This window comes from Poecilia formosa, unplaced genomic scaffold (assembly GCF_000485575.1).
Source record: "Poecilia formosa unplaced genomic scaffold, Poecilia_formosa-5.1.2 Scaffold3, whole genome shotgun sequence".
In the NCBI taxonomy this organism is placed as follows: domain Eukaryota; kingdom Metazoa; phylum Chordata; class Actinopteri; order Cyprinodontiformes; family Poeciliidae; genus Poecilia; species Poecilia formosa.
Genome location: NW_006799942.1, coordinates 5,088,141 through 5,104,625, shown reverse-complemented (window position 1 = coordinate 5,104,625; position 16,485 = coordinate 5,088,141). Strand labels below are relative to the sequence as shown.

General features: G+C 39.8%; 2 protein-coding genes across 3 annotated transcripts; both read right to left on the bottom strand.

Moving 5' to 3' along the window:
* Positions 1 to 333: 333 nt before the first annotated feature.
* Positions 334 to 6,629, bottom strand: pigs (phosphatidylinositol glycan anchor biosynthesis, class S). 2 transcript variants are annotated; one of them, XM_007556297.2, is made up of 12 exons: positions 6,443 to 6,629; positions 5,349 to 5,488; positions 5,161 to 5,272; positions 4,964 to 5,053; positions 4,767 to 4,858; positions 3,836 to 4,076; positions 3,601 to 3,743; positions 3,144 to 3,258; positions 2,897 to 3,042; positions 1,786 to 1,886; positions 1,319 to 1,529; positions 334 to 884 (listed from the first exon to the last, which is right to left on the bottom strand). In XM_007556297.2, exons 1-12 carry the CDS (start codon positions 6,459 to 6,461, stop codon positions 606 to 608), a joined length of 1,689 nt encoding a protein of 562 aa, XP_007556359.1. In that variant the 5' UTR covers positions 6,462 to 6,629; the 3' UTR covers positions 334 to 605. The 2 variants fall into 2 exon arrangements, with proteins under 2 accessions (XP_007556359.1, XP_016529237.1); XM_016673751.1 differs by lacking the exon at positions 6,443 to 6,629 and adding an exon at positions 6,228 to 6,264.
* A 606-nt stretch (positions 6,630 to 7,235) lies between these two features.
* Positions 7,236 to 15,496, bottom strand: aldocb (aldolase C, fructose-bisphosphate, b). The gene is made up of 9 exons (XM_007556285.2): positions 15,379 to 15,496; positions 10,214 to 10,330; positions 9,911 to 10,122; positions 9,566 to 9,620; positions 9,315 to 9,475; positions 9,103 to 9,186; positions 8,841 to 9,015; positions 8,475 to 8,674; positions 7,236 to 8,376 (listed from the first exon to the last, which is right to left on the bottom strand). The coding sequence occupies exons 2-9, from the start codon at positions 10,323 to 10,325 to the stop codon at positions 8,284 to 8,286; spliced, it is 1,092 nt and encodes a 363-aa protein (XP_007556347.1). The 5' UTR covers positions 10,326 to 10,330; positions 15,379 to 15,496; the 3' UTR covers positions 7,236 to 8,283.
* Between the last annotated feature and the right edge of the window lie 989 nt (positions 15,497 to 16,485).

The following is a 16,485-nucleotide window of genomic DNA, read 5'->3' as shown; positions in this document are numbered from 1 at the left end:
GTACTGGTAAAAAGGACAACTACAGCCTTGGCAGTATTGCAATGCATAAAGTTTGCCAGGGATGAGCAAGATCACACCCTACAACTAAGGTGAGCTGAAGGCACTATTAAATAATTACTGAGACCTGAGTACAAGAAGTTTTTTTGATTTGGGCAAACAAAATATTTGTATTTTATTATTTAGGTCACTGCAACTTTAGTGTTTTCATAACTTGTCATATTTTTCATGTTTTTTTGTTTTTTGCTTAGAGCTACTGAAAACATAAAATGTTTGATAAAAAAGTTTAATTGAAAAAGTTGTGTGCAAAAGTGCAGATAAAAAATGTCTAAAATGTGAATTAGAGCTTTAGTATTTAATTCTTAATTTACAAAAGAAAGTGGAGTTCATATATATAAGTTTTTACACATTTACACTAATTCAAGCTTTCAACCGTACAGCTACAGTTCCAGTAGTCATTTAATAAAAACTTTCAACACACACCCATCCTAATTTCAAACAGAACAATATCCCCAAACAACACTGTATAAAAGCCTTTCTTTATGCCCCCATTGCATCCAAATGTCAAAGCCAACAACAAAACAGTTTATCCATAACACCTTTACGTGTCAGTCCTTCTTAGCTTGCTTTTCCCTACGTTTCTGTCTAGCCTCAGAAGCTATTTTGATCAGAGACAGAAGAATAGGCACACACATCGGCAGGAAGAGAGGTATGTAGATAGCAAACTTCTGGTCATCAGGAAAGTAGAGGAGATGGAGCAGAGAGGGGTCAAAGAAGGCTTTCTCTGAAGCCAGGATGGCTTCTTTACTGAACTGCAGGGCAAATTTGAGGTTTCCAGCCTCCAGCTCTGCAACAGCCAGCTGCAGAGACGTCACAGCGCTGGACACCTGGCAGACAGCGACAGGAATAATGGATTAGGAAATATGCAATTAAAAGAAAGATGACTTGCAATGCTAAAGTATTTAAATCCCCACAACATTTTCCCTTTTGTTATGTCACAACCTCAAATCTCAACATATCTTAATTAGGATTTAATAATGATCAAATTATGACATGGAAGGAAAATCATGCATGGTTTTCACCACTTTGTACTCCTTTACTCTGATAACTAAATAAAATTGAGTGCAACAGATTTTATTTCATCATCCAGAAGTTATATGCAGTAGACACAACACTCTCCACATTTTTTCATGTTACAGCCTTATTCCATCAAAACTCTACACACATCATCTCGTTATGATGACAAATATTCATAGCTTTTGTTTGAAGGAAATATCATCATCAGTCTTATTAAGTATTAATGATTTTATGTATACTTTACCTGTTCAGCAATGTTGTCATTAATAACAATGTTGCCTATTTGGTCTAGCAGCTGTGCAAGTGAGGTGATTGTTGTGGTCGCTGTGGCTATGTTTTCCACTGAGCGACTCCACATGAGACGGTCCAGCTCCCAGTCAGCAAGTCCGGTTCTACCACAGGGTGCCACCAGGAAGCCGGGCGGAGGGGGTGATGACTGCACACCCAGCAAAAGTCTGACAGAGGAAAAAAACTCTGAAAAATTACCTGGTATAAACAGTGCTGTGCTGTGAACATTTATTTTTCCATATAATGCCAGATGGGGTTGGAAAGCTTTTTTCTCATACAGAATGAAATCACTATTTAAAAACGTAATTTTATATTTACTCATTTTTATCTAATCTTCACATTTATTTAAGTGTAAGAAAAAAGCAAAAGCCAGAAGAATTTGTTCATAAAAAATAAACTCAAATGACGTAGGTTGAGACTTACCGAAGCTGCGCGAGGAAGACGCCCATGACTTTAGCCATGTTGATGTTTATGTCAACAGGGAACTCTGCCTCTGGCCCATAGTAACTGTCTACATTATACACCTGAAAACAAGGAAATATTTTCATCGAGACAGTTCAAAACACATTTATAGGTCAGAACGGTAACATTTGAATTAACACAAGGAACGGGGCCTTATGTGAACAATTTAGTGAAATTTTATAAGAGAAAAGTCCAACCATCAGGTTGTGACCTTAAGATCAAGCAAACTTGGGCTATGTAGCAAAACCCAAAGCACACCAAGTTCACCTCTGAAGAAGGAAAAATAAAAGATTTGGAGTGGCTTTGCCAAAGTCTGGACTTCAGTCGAATTGAGATGTTGAATTATGAGATTCTGTAACATTCAGTTACAGAATGTTCATGCTAGAAAACCCTCCTACTTGTCTCAAAGAATAATTTGATTATGAAAGATGTGCTTACAAAAAGAAGGGAACATCAATGCTAACTGTGTACAAATGAAAACCAATACAAGTTGGGTAAAATGGATTTTAGCACAATATTTGCTGGCATTTATTGATTTCATGGTGTTTTTGACAAAATATTTTTCTAAAATAAAACATATATATTACAAAACAGGCTATTTTATTATATTGTTATGTAACGGTGGCAAACAATCAAGCGAGATGTTGTGATTAAGCCCGCAACATTTTAATCTAATAACTGTTACAAAGTAAAGCAGTATTGCTACACATTAGAAAAAGAGAAAACATCCTTTCCACAACCGTCGTCTCCTAGCAACAGCGGAGCGATACTGACCCCCTCCGCAACCATGTCAAAACTGCGACACAACTAGTAAATAATGCACACACACAAAAAAAAACACAAAACAGTATTAATTTACCTTGACTATTCCGTCAACATGGCCTATATGCCACGGTTACATTATGTAACTAACCCTATGCTGATAAACAGCAATGTAGCTTTTTTGATTCTTTTCTGATAATCACAGGATGACCAAGTATTGTCAAAATTTTAAAGTTGAAAGTGCCCATATGTAATACTTAATAGCCATTACACATGTTTTAAATTGTCAGGTATAACCCTGTGATCTTACCATAATCCCACCCCAGCGTGGAGAGTGAAACGCGTTGGAGGGCACTTTCTGCTTGTTTTGATCTTGGATGTAAAGAGGTGAATGGTAGGCATCAGGAACATATAGAAGAAAATTCAACACTGGGTTGGAAGATGCTGCATTAGAGCCTGAAAAATAAAAAATGTATACACATATACATGTTAATAAGACAAATCACATTATATTCATTTTGTGTTTTATCTTTTGTAATTTTTAATTTTTTTTTTACCAAGTCTGGCCTCCACTGGGTTGATAACATGTGCGAGGCTGTCGGCGTTGAGCATGTAGGCGCTGCGGGTGTTATCAAAGCGTGGGTTGACACCCAGCATGGCATAATGCAAGGTCTGTAAAATTGAGGGTACAAAAACTGAGCATTTGCATAAGTTTTGTCTTGCACTTTGATGAGACAAGGGGTACCAAGAGAAAGTGTTGATATATTTGAACATGTCAATTTTAGTTCCATTAAGGTGTTTGTTTGCACTGGATGTTTTTAGGGGCATCGGATTAATGTGGGCTGCTACAGAAGCACATCAAACATTTCAGATTTGTAAAAATGTTCAAGACCATGCATCCATTTTTCCAGTTCACAGTTATGCGCTATTCCCTGCTGATGTGCCACAATAAAGTGGGTTAGGGTTTTCGCTTACAATGTGAGAAAGGACACAGTACACTGCCAACACAAGTACCTGAGAGTCAATGCTAAAATTAGCCACCGGGGACATTTTGGTAAGTAAAGGCTGTATGTAGGTCTGCGCAGCACCCTCGATGTCCCAGTGCAGCCGGTGAGACTTCGGGTCGGGGTTTAACAAGCTGAATGTTATCTCATAGCCTAAAAGAATAAACAGAGAACAGAAGGGAAGCGTTAACACACAGCCCATAGAATAAATTACACTGAGGCAACTTCTGACAAAAATAACCAACCTGGACTGGATTTGAAGGCTCTCATACTGTCTGCAATGCTCTCTTTGTTGCCTGGGTGGAAACGGACTCTGTCGCTGAGGGCAGCAGTGATGTCAGCATGGCTGAATGACATCACTCTCAGTACCTGTTTGATGTGTGGCTGCAGGTGATGCAGCAGCTGCTCAAGCGTCTTAGCTGTTCTCATCTGGGGAGCAACACGGAGCAGCACAGTCCGTCGCTGACCAATGTACACTTTAACATCCTGAGAGAATAATTATATGATGCAATCAATTCAGTCAGCATTAACAATTGCAGAAGAAATGTAATCAACCATACAGTATATTAGGTTAAATGGCAAATACAGAAATTATTGTTCCCCATCTTTTAGATTTACAATAACTAACTTGAATATAAAATTTATTTTATATTTGTTTACCACCTGGTTATGTTCCATTTTGTTAGAATGTACATTGTAAATAAAAGTGTTTTCATGTCTTAACCTTTCCTTTTTTTAAACATTCATAAAATTTTTTTTTTAACTTTGTCATTTCTTTATTTCAAAATAACCTTTTATTATAGTTTTACAGACTATTTGATAGATTACTATACTATATATTATTTTTATTAATCCAAAGGTCTAAGACCAAGCACAGTCTTGTGGTACACCACAAATAAACTTTGGTAAACCACTGTATGAATTACATATTCGTATCCTTTATTAGGGTACCATTACATCCAGTAATGTGCTGTCCCTAATATCATATCTGTTAAGCTTTTTCATCAACAACCCATGATCTGCAGTGTCAAAGGCATTTAATTCAATTCAATTAGTCCGGAATTTAATTAAAATTTAGAATAGAAACATAATAGTTATTTCAAGTGTACATAGCAATCCAACATTATAGTATTTGAATAAACAAGGAATAAATGTTAAAGAGTGAGCAGTTTTAACCTCAGGCAGTAGTGAGGATGACTCGGGGATCACATATATGACCAAAGACCCACATGGACTCTCACTCAGCACATGCAGAGAAAGATCTGCCTCTACAAAAGACAAAAAAACACAAGCAGTATGTGACCACCTGTGTTTTGAGGGAGAAACTAAAATGTATAGATGAGATAAATAGCTAGATTCTACAGGAAACTCACCCGCCGCAGTAGGTTTGTTCAGGGCGTCCTCCTCCATGATGGTGGCTGTGCGATATTTTGTCTCGTACCTATATTTCAAAGCTGTATCCTCTGGGGGGGGGGGAATAGCATTAATGATAAGAAGAACAAGAAAAGTATGTAGGATTCCAGGAATGAAATTAAAGATTACAAACAACTATGTTTAAAAAAAAAGTCACCATCTATAGCATGATCCTCCTCCTGGGTTTGTGTCAGAGGCACCTTCTTCTGCTGCTCTGGTGTCACTGTTCCACGGGCAAATACAACCTCCACATCTGCACTCAGCTGGAGCTGAGAAACAAACAAAGTAAGACATGTGAAAATAGACGGATCAATACAAGAGATATTGATGAATCCACAAACAAACCTGCAGCTTAGCCAGTTCTCTGATCTGACTGACAGGTAACCAGGCCCGGTAGGTTTCAGTGGTTTTCCACCACAGAGGGACTCCCACAATGATGACCACTGCTGCTATGGACAAAGCAGCAAGCTGACCTCGTCTACGCTCTGAGAGAAACACAAGAGCTGGTAAAAGACCTTTTAAAAGTGAATATGTTAGTATAATTTTATTTTAAATATAGCTTTATTCATACTCTGTCAAGTGGTTGCACTGAGTTACTGGTTAAGTTATATTATTGTTTATTAATTAGCCTGTATGTCCTGTAAAGTCCCCATGCTCATAACTTGACTTGAATGAAAATGAATTAAATAGTGCCTGACTGCATCACTGCACATTTTACAGTGTGTGCTTAAAAAAAAGCAGATAAGAGGACTAAAAAAAGTCAAGGCTTAAAACCTAAACAAAAATAAAATAATTCTGCAAAAAGGACCTGGGAGAACCACAAGTCTTCCAAATGAGAAAAACAAACAAACAAAAAACCGTTAAACCTATAATAAAAACTGATAATAAAGTTTGACTACACGACAAAGTAATAGAAAATTAGTAACCTACAACGTGCCCTAAATTACTTTATGAAACTCCAAACTTTGGACTGACCTAAATCTCTAATTATTTTGGATTTTAACAATGTTTTTAACGCTAGTTAATGTGATATTTTATCCTCATTTAATATTAAATGATGGGGACGTAAATACATTCAACACAACAGTTTAGAATTTATTCAAAATCTTTCAGTCATGTGAAAAATATGCACAATACGCAACGGATATTAAAAATATTTTATAGGAGTTAATGGTAACTTTATAAGCTTTAGTGAAACACACATTAAAAAAAGGTACAATAAACCTGCAGGTGTTTCAGACAGCATCTTAAGGCAGTTGGGGCAAGCTAGCTGTTAGCTTCCAGGTTCATATCAATGAACGACATAAGTGCAACGAGACAGTTCTAGATATGCTGTAAAAGATGTAATATACAGTCTAAAACACTTGATAGTAGGATAAAGAAACACATTTTAAAGCAAGAAAAGAATCTTCACAAAATCTGCTACTGAATCAACTCACCCACTTCCGCGGTGGCCATTTCTGTCAATGACTTGGACTTGAGTGCGTTTGTTCATACACACACAAGCAGCCTCAAGTCACATGACAAAGGTTGGACTTAAATCGGGCGGGTCACTTTAAAACTGAGCCGTTAATTATGTTTAGTCCTGCATTTTCAAAACGGAAGCAAATCTTTTCTCGAGAGAGAGAGAGAGAGAGAGAGAGAGAGAGAGAGAGAGAGAGAGAGAAAGAGAGAGATAGCGCTGTCTCCGGGCAACCACGGTGAGAATGTTAAACGTATGTAGAGAAAATAGGACATGTAACACAGAACCCCCTACTGGTTGGCAAATGCAAGAATAGTCGTGTGGCTTGACCTGTATATTTTCCCCAATTGAGCAGCAAAAGTAATACATTTATGTGGGAAACATACGTAGGAAATCGAATTGTTAAAATAGGTATTTAAATTATAATTGTATTGCAGTCAGCTACTAGGTTGTGTATTCTGCTAATAAAGCCAAATTTTTAATGAGAGTATATTACCATAAAAGCCACAGTTTTTCAAAGGTTATTTTACCATTTGTCACTGTTGGGAGTTTAATTCATAGCCTTGCTGAACCCCCACCCCATTAATGTGCCATCAACTCCAGAATGCTTGGCTGCTGCTGACTCAACCCCACTTGAAGAAGCCTCCGCACTATTTTTTTTTTCTGACTGCAACCAGAAAGTGTCCAAATTAAATAAGAAAAATGGGGAAAAAAAGTGAATAAAGCATACTTTATACATTTACTTTTTTGTACACACACAAAAAGACACGTTTAGTTTTAATGTGTATTTTAGTTTATTTCTCCACTATTTTTGACATACTGATTGTTTCAAGAACAATAATATCACAAACACCACATTAATCTAATAAAGCAGTGACCGTTTCTGCGCTGCTGACCCCATGTGTTGGTCCATGTCTGCATTGATAGAAATTCTTCCAATCTTTCCGTGGGGCAGGCAGGGGGGAAACAGGATGGTCAGGCAGGGGGTCGGGTGGCACACAGAAATCACATAGACACCGTCACACAACTAAATACGATATTTACCAAGTGTAATTCAAAGCTAATGTTATACTGAGAAGACACACGTGATGGTCGTTTTTGTTGATAATGGTAATAAGGAGCACAAGGAGGTGGGGGGGAAACGATTACTGGTGTGCAACGTTTATTACAGTACACTGTGTCTAGTGACCTCTGCTGGAGCCACCGCTGAACTACACAATATCAACTTCAAGTTCAACATTTGCGACTTTGCTCTGCTCAGCTTCTCGTTTTACCCTTAAAACAGATGTACTGATGCCACTATTGGTTGGTTGGTCCCACAGTTAGTGTGAATGTTAGTACAGTAGTTAAACGAAGGGCCAACGCTGGGTTCTGACTGAAGCGAAACACCGATGCGCACGTGCTGATCTGAACTGCTGGGGAGCCGATGTGAGAGGACCGATGACGGAGAAGGAACCAAACGTGGAGAGAGAGGAGCACTTATGAAGAGGCAAGAAAGGAATACTGGACGATTCTCTGGATTACATTCGGCATAAATCTCAGAGTCTAACCCGAGCTAGACATGAAATTCAACACTTCAGTCATTAATTGTCTCAAACCTGTCTGGATTTGTTTGTTGAAATAAAAATGAAAACCTATTCCCTTTAGTATTGCATTCTTACATAGATTTTAAATAGACATCTAATAATGTAATGTTAATAACTATTAACAAAGTACAGTAGACAGCACAGGCCTGTGTCTGATGGAGGAGTGAGAAGGGAATAGCAGAGCAGATATTAAGACTAGCACTAGGCCACAGCTGAATGTGGTTGTTAAAGTTTAATAGGCATGGTTAGCCACGTAGAGGGATTGACCAGCAGCACCAGCTCTTCCAGAGGACTTGTACTTTCCAAGGGCAGCCAGACCATTAGCCTGGGGGAGACAGAAGGGAAACAAAGAGAGACGTCTTAATATAAACCCTAAAGGATTTCGCATGTTGGTTCTTCTGAGGAGTCTTTGATTTGACTGACCTGGGCACGCTTGATGAATTCTTCGGTGCCAGCTTTCTCCTTATTCAGGTCTCCTTTCCATGCGTTCAGGGCGGAGGCCTGCAGGGCGCGGCCGTAGGAGAAAGTCAGCGCCCAAGGCTTGTTGAGGGGGCAGGTGTTGATGGAATTGAGGTTCACGCTAGCCTCCTCTTCAGACTGACCACCTGAAAGGAAAGTCACTCCTGTGTGGGAAAAAATATGCAGAAATTTAATACTTTTCATAAGAAGAAAAAAATCTAATATGTATTTTACTAAATAGTATCCTGACTTGTCACAATAAATTAAAAGTTTGAAAAATACTTACACTGTACAGTTTGATAAATGCATTCTCTTATTTCCATGACTCACCTGTAACGGCTGGAGGTACAGTGCGGCGCAGGGCAGTGACGGTAGCCATGGCGATTTCCTCGCTGGAGAACTTGGTAGGACAGGAGTGTCCAGGGGTGACCATGTTGGGTTTCAGCAATGTTCCCTCCAGGTACACATGGTGGTCTGACAGAGCCTTGTACACCGCTGCAAGGACCTAAAAGTAGACACAAGGAGTTTGCTATTAGAGTAGAAATATGCTGATAAGTATGCAAAGCAGATCATGACCTTCCAGATGCTTCACCTTCTCTGTGACATACTGGCAACGCTTCAGGTCATGATCCCCATCAGGCAGGATCTCTGGCTCCACAATTGGGACGATGCCATTCTAAAAAGTATGAAAGTAAAGTCATTAGTGGTTTTAGACTAGGGCTCAACAAGGCACATTTTAAGCGTATTAAAAAATTCTGATGTCTAACCAGATGTAAAAAACAAAAAACAAAAAAAAAAAACAACCTGCTGGCAGATGCTTGCATATCGTGCCAGTACATTCGCATTCTCCAGGATGGCCAGCTGAGATGGCGTGGTCTCGCTGATCTTCAGCACACAACGCCACTTGGCGAAGTCTGCACCGTCCTTCTTGTACTGAGCACAGCGCTCACTGAGCCCGTCCAAACCTGTGCATCAACACACAAGAATCTAGAGTTCCTGCTACACTTTGACTTTTTTCTAAAGTTTGTTAGAACATTCCCTCTGCTTTGGCTCACCCTGGGTGGTGGTCTCTCCATTTGTTCCAGCAAGTGGCACGACACCTTTGTCAACCTAAAAAAAGATGGAAAGAAATATATATTAAACAAAAGCTGCTGAATTTCTACCATTCCTGAATATACAACATAAAAGCTCTTTTAGGGCAGTTTATTCTCACAACTGAAACTGATCTTTCAGGTTTTTCTGTAAACAAGAGTACATTTTTACATACATTGATTGATAAATTGATTGATTGATTGATACATTTCCAGTTTTACCTACCAAACTATGGGACTGTTTGGAGGCAGATGAAGTTAAAGTTCAAAAGTACTGTGCTTGAATCTAACAGTTCATTTCTGGAATACCTTGATGCCAACAACAATGCCGCGGTCTTTGATGAGCTTGGCAAAACAAACGCCATCATCACTTTTCTGGTAGAGGGTCTCATGGAAGAAGATGACCCCTCCGATGCAGCTGTCGATGCGCTCGTCAGCGGTGAAGAGCAGCTGGCGGTAGCGACGCCTGTTCTCCTCCGTGTTCTCAACCCCGATGGGGTTCAGGCGTTTCGCCATGCTGCCTGAAATTGGCACGCAATGAAAAGTTACTTAGCTTTACCTCATATACCTGCACACAAACTCCTACAATGTTCTTAGTCTGACTGAACATACCGGTGGACTCATCGGCAGCTAGGATGCCTTTTCCTGGAGCCACTATCCTCTGAGCGATCTCCTGCAGCTCCTTCTTCTGCTCAGCAGTCAGTGCGGGGTACTGGTGAGTCATGGTGGCTGAAAGAGAAGGAGAGGACGACATTTTATCACCGTCTGACCACCCAGCTCTGGCCTCTTTCTCATGCCTTTCTATTATTTGGGAAACGGCTGACTTGCCACAGCAGTGAGCAGAAGGACTGGCTGAAGAATGACAAAACTCTAGCAAGATGCATCGGAAAAATGCTGAATTTCTCACAATCCAGTGATGCAGCATGTGTGAGAGATGTGATAAACCCAAAGGCAGCAAGCTGCGTCCTGCTGGAAAGGAAATGCTACATCTTCTACACTTAAAAATTTGAATTTATCACACTTCCTAACAGACCATGCTTCTAGTGTGGGTCTGGTCAAAGTGAAACTGTTTGGTTGCAGCCATCATAAAAAAGGTTTCTAGATCATGCCCTTCTTCACTCGGCAGAAGTACGTGGTTACGCAACTCTTACCCCCACCACGTGTATCTGAATCACAGACCAGGGAGGGATGAGGGGTTATAAAACAAACGCTTCAACAGACTCAGCTGCCGGGCTTGATTTCAGCTGCAGGTCTGGATGCAGCACGACTTTACCCTAGCAACACTCTTCCTGTTTTTCCCAGTTAACACTATTACAGCATTTTCATTCCTTACATCTATGTAGTTGATTTACTGATATTTATTTTAAAAGAATGTAGTGTGCTTCCACCATTTTAGCCTCTTGTCGGTCTATTGCTGCCAGTATGTAACTACAATTCTCTTCTGCACAGGTAATGCAAAGTAAATCCACGCAATGCTTGTAAATTTCCACACATCCAGAATATGCCTGAGGACACAGTCTGGCTGACTGCACCAACTGTGAAGGCTTCACTGATTATTGGTTTGTTCACAGCTGCACAAGTGAAATGCTATGTGTTGCCACAATGGATCAGGGATGGATTAAATGGCCTGATAGAGGACCAGGAGTTTAGCTGCGGTGAGCTGCTGGAATGATGTTTGCTTAGAAAGAGCAGGGCCGAAATATTTCTGTCAAAGAGCGAAAAAGTTACTTTTAATTTAGTATAATAATAAGACAAAACTAAGCTATTTGCATTAGAAACGAGACCAAATATACTTGGTGAGATGTTGTATTTTTGCAGTGTAACTAAGGCTGGGTTGCTGCTGTAGGACGCCGAGGGTCATATCCTCCGTTAATCCTCAGCTTTACGCTATGGGATAAGGGCCTTGGGAGAACACAGACAGGCCTCTCTGCAGGGCGCCTCTGCTGCAAGAACAGTTCACTACTGTTTGCCAAATTCTGCAGGGAGGTGAACCCAAACAGGTTAGGGCAGAGTGCTGTAATTTGACACTGTAGGGGAACTGTTAGTTCACCAGTCTGAAGTGAGTGCACAATCTCCAGTGCACTGAATGAAATTGATAATTCACTGAAATCACAAGACATGGTGTGTGTATTTTAGGTGTTCTCTTAGCCAGACAAGGAGTCATGCCCAGCAGACTCTGGCTTATCTTTAGGAAGATGCCTGCGTGCTTCAACAATGCATTTTTTTTTATACCAGTTTCAGTGTGTTCAGGTTTCCAGTCGCCAAACATTGCAAAATGATTGGTGCTCTGTGTAATCTACATTTTTAAGCCAATAGTTACAAAAAAAAGGAAAAAAAGAGTATTTGTTAAAAAAAAAAAAAAAAGTATTATGCAAGTTGAGAGTGAAGCTTGTTCACATTGATATGGTTGCAGGTGACATTTACATTGAGAGGAAAAGAAAACCTGGAGGGGATCATGTGTCAGAAACAGCACACCTTGGAGGCCAAACATGATCCGCCAAGAGCAGCAATGGGAACTGATGGGAAATGTTATTGATGCCTATTCTATTATTCATCTGGGTTGGTTTTCCAGCTCTTAATTGATTTTCAGATTTCTAAACATATCTATATGTGGACTGCAAACAGAAGGCCTCCACTAGATCTATTATCCAGTCCCTCTTTAAAATACACTTTTCTCCTCTGGTAGATAAAATTCAGAAAAGAAAGTAATATTTCAGTCACTCATTCTTAGAAAAAAGCTGTCAGTGATGACACAAGTGACCATGCTCAGAGAAGCGTGAGCAGATCAGCTGGAAACTGTAGCATTTTTATGCAACGATTTTCCAAATATAGTTCAGACTTAAACCTCTTCCATGGGATCATGTCTTGGGTCAGAATTAAATTAAAACATAAAAATGTCACAGATTTGACCCCATCTTGGCTAATCCTTTCGGAAGCCTTGCTACTAATTAACACCAAATACAGAATATAATAATGCTTAAGAATAAAGAGCTGCTTCTTTTAGCTCCTACTGGTTGTAGATGCTATTACTATTGATTAACAGAGTGAAAATCTGGATGGTCTCTCAGACACCAGTGATTATTTAACAGCCATGTATGGATCACATCATTCCTCTCCTGGTTTATCCTGTGCTATAAGTCGCCACAAGGCATCTAAAAATATATTTTATATGGTTTCCTACTTTCATTACAAATATGTTCCCATTTATTTCTGGATATTGATGACAAAAATAAGTGCAATTCAATATAACACCACTAGTTTGCCTGCTGTAATACCAATGTAGGTAAGGTTGCAGGAGACACGGATGTTTTCTGTTTAGCATCTGCTCCTATATTGCCTCTAGGGAACACTCAGTGTATTTGGGGAATATGAAAGGAAAATATAAAGATTGTCTTTGTTCCACAGACACTTACTGTGTGCAGTGAAACTTAGACTACAGATTTGGTTAACTAAAGTGTCACAATCACCGGAGATGACTGCTGAGCCCAGCGATGGTGTCCAGGCAAAAACAAAACATCTCCTAAAATGGAACTGGCTTTGGTGGAGCCAGCAGCCAAAGATGCAATAAGGTCCCTGTGAGACATCAAACCTTTTAAACGTAGTCTTCAAAGCGCATGTTACATGACAACAACCTGTAACCCGACTTGACATTTTGATTACACAAGCTTCAAACATGGTCGTGGTTCCTGTAAGTACAGTTTGAGGAAGTGAGGAAGTGTCAAAGGAAGAGAAATATTCATCAAAGTTGTTTAACTGTTCTGAGATGTGCTTTATAATAAAATGTTTTCTTAATTAAAAAACAAAAAAATGGGGGATTTTGAAACAATTTGCAGATGGTATCTTTTGAGAGAGAAGCTGAGATTATTTTGTCAGAAGCTTGACTTTCTCAGTCACGCCTCAGATTTTCACTTCTGTCTGTTGTACAGTGGTTTTCCTCTTCCAGGCAAACACCATGTCTGCATTGCGACATCAAGATACGTGGCCAACTCCCTGCTGCGTCACATGGAATCCCTTCAGAAATGAACAGGTAATGCCAGTTTGATCACAGAATACTATGGCAGTTATATATAATGTGTGCATTACAACAAAGATCCCCGCATGATTTAGATAATTCACATTATTGACCCAGAATCTCTGTCATACTATTCAGAGTTAACAAGTTCAAAATAACTAATTTAATTGGGCACGATTAAAACTTAACTACAGTAGGACCCACTAGTATTTATTACTTCCTGACTCTGAGTCATGACGTGTCTGATGCAACCATTTTCACCCAGCTAAGCACAGAGCAGAATGTAGCCAGAAATCAGAAAATACTTAAACATCATTGCCAACAGATACAGTAAACAAGTTACAGCTAGTCTGTTGTGAAGTATTACTGCAAGCTTTTAACTACAAAACACTTCAGGCCTGCAAACTATGAAGCCCAGCATTTATAAAGGCTATAAGCAGGGTTTTAACAGGCTTCTATCAACCGAATCAGGCTGGAACTGCACATATTAACATTTTAATTAAACAAGCCGGGAGAGGATGGCACAGTTAAAGGAAAACGGGATCTATGTTTTGCTCCACTGTCTGCATCATTACTGCCCCCCTGGAGATTTACCCAGCTTGTTGATGTCTCCAGGTTGCAAGCTATAGAGCTGAAAATGGCTCCTGCAGAGCAGCACTAGTCAGATTGCAAATTTTTTTTTAAAAAAAGCCTTCTTGCTTGTGTTTTTACCAGACAGGTTGCTGGCCTTGGAGCTGATGCACGTTCCTGTATTTGGGCTGTTTCTATCTTCAGACTTTGATCCAGCAGCACTAGCCGGAGCACTGCCCATTGCCCACTGATACAGGAGCCTACAGCAGATGTGCCGGCTGTGATGCATGGTGCGGTTCAAAGAGAAGTTGACAGTTGTGAAAATGTGCAGGTTACACAACAGCAACATTTTCATGTTAAACACAGGAGACATAAGGTTGCTGTATATAATGTTATACGATTTCTAGAAACAAGGAACCGGATTATTTTAGGGATTGGGACTAACATAGAAAAGAACCAACAAGTAGGAGAGCTGGGTGTTGCTTAGCAACAAAAGGGGCAGTATAAAATTGTAAAAAAAGGGAAAAAAATAAAATGTATATATAATTTAAAAAAGGACTTCAAAAAATCGACTAAAAGATACTTGATTTTTCTTGTTGACCTTCTATCCCATCCACATTTATGTATTTTCGGTTATTTTGGCGTGTCTCCTATGCCCGCCCCGCCATCGTCACATCAGAGGTCTACGTGCGCTTGAACAGATACACTCAGACAGGAAACGACTACATCATCACCCTCCCCCATCATCCTCCACTGCTGCTAACCACGTTTTAATTCAAAATGTGTCATCGACCTGAACACGTTTCAAACTGCAGACCTATGGTACGTTAACTTAACTAACCGAAAAACCAGGTCCGTCACCTTCATTTCCATCCTTGAAGGTCAACGTTTGTACGCCCTTCCTGTTGTGTGGTTCGTTGATCCTTAAAATGCGCAGCTTTCATATACTGTCAAATAAGCTTAAGAGCTCTACGCTGTTTTTAGAAGCCAACACGCAAAATAAGGGACATACGTCATAATAACAGTAGGAACAATTTGTGGCTAGCAAGCTAGGAGGACAAAGTTAGCTTGAGGTTGAGTAGCGCAGCATCACATTCCCATCAGCATCAACTCGGCCGTCAAAGTTACAGCGGTCCGATATGAAAATGTTACAATGTACAGCAGTCACAAATGGTAGTTCAGATTTGATTATTACCTGTTTGTTGATGTCTTCAGATGATAGAGCAGGTGAGCTGTAAGTGAGAGATGCGGAGCCGTCTCCTGTTTAACTGCTGCAACGCAACGTGACCCTTTACAAAGTCTCTCGAGCTGAGGGAGGAGCCAACACCCCTGCGTCATGTGATGGAGTGAAACTGCGTCTTTCGAGCATGCGCCGGAGAACATCCTCCATCTGAAAAGAGAGCAACGCGAATGCAGCATGATTCTGCAACTTTTCCAGACTGGCTGCTTAATTTTAATATGAAACAAACAAGCAAGCGGACTTCTAATAAAACACACGTCACCTTAAGAAAGTAGTTTAATTAAAAGCAGAAAATATGTCCAAATATTCCCAGATTACTACTGAATGCTGAATGATAAGAAACAGCGCTATTAAAAGTAATGAAGCCAAGGGACAATCTCACGTAATTTACGACGTCCCAATTCTCGAATTGTTTCATATTTTATCACATTTACAGTCATGAATTTCAATGTTTTGTTGGGATTTTATGAGCTCACTTAACACCTAGTTAGGATGGCAGACAATACTCGTGCAATCTACAAACCTGGGCTTTACAGGAAAATAACCAGAAGAAAGTCATTGTTGAAAGAACATGATGAAGTCCAGAGTAAAGTTTACCAAAACTGCCATTTATGCAGGGGACAGAGGAACATATTAATTAAGATCTCCAAGAGGTGTCAAACTTCTGTCGTCATGGACCATTTTGTGCAGTGATGTGTCTCTGACCCAATGCATCTGAATCAAATGTCTGAATTGCCTCTTCTGGTAATTGAGGTTCTCCAGATTCTTTCGAATAATCTTAATTGAGGTCTGCTGGAATAGAAACAAATTTAAAATTTACAGGACACTGGCCCATGAGAACTGTTGACACATGTGGATCAGACTGTAATATAAACATTTTTATCCTAAATGCAAAAAAGCTATGTGTAGAGAACTAACAACATGCCTGATCAGAGTGATACATGGTGGTGGCAGCGGCATAAAGTGGCAATGATCATCCAGAGCGGAGACATGGAAACTAGACATCAATACTGGGAAACAAAATCTTGACTTCAAAAAACCTTGAAATGGGGCTGAAGTTCA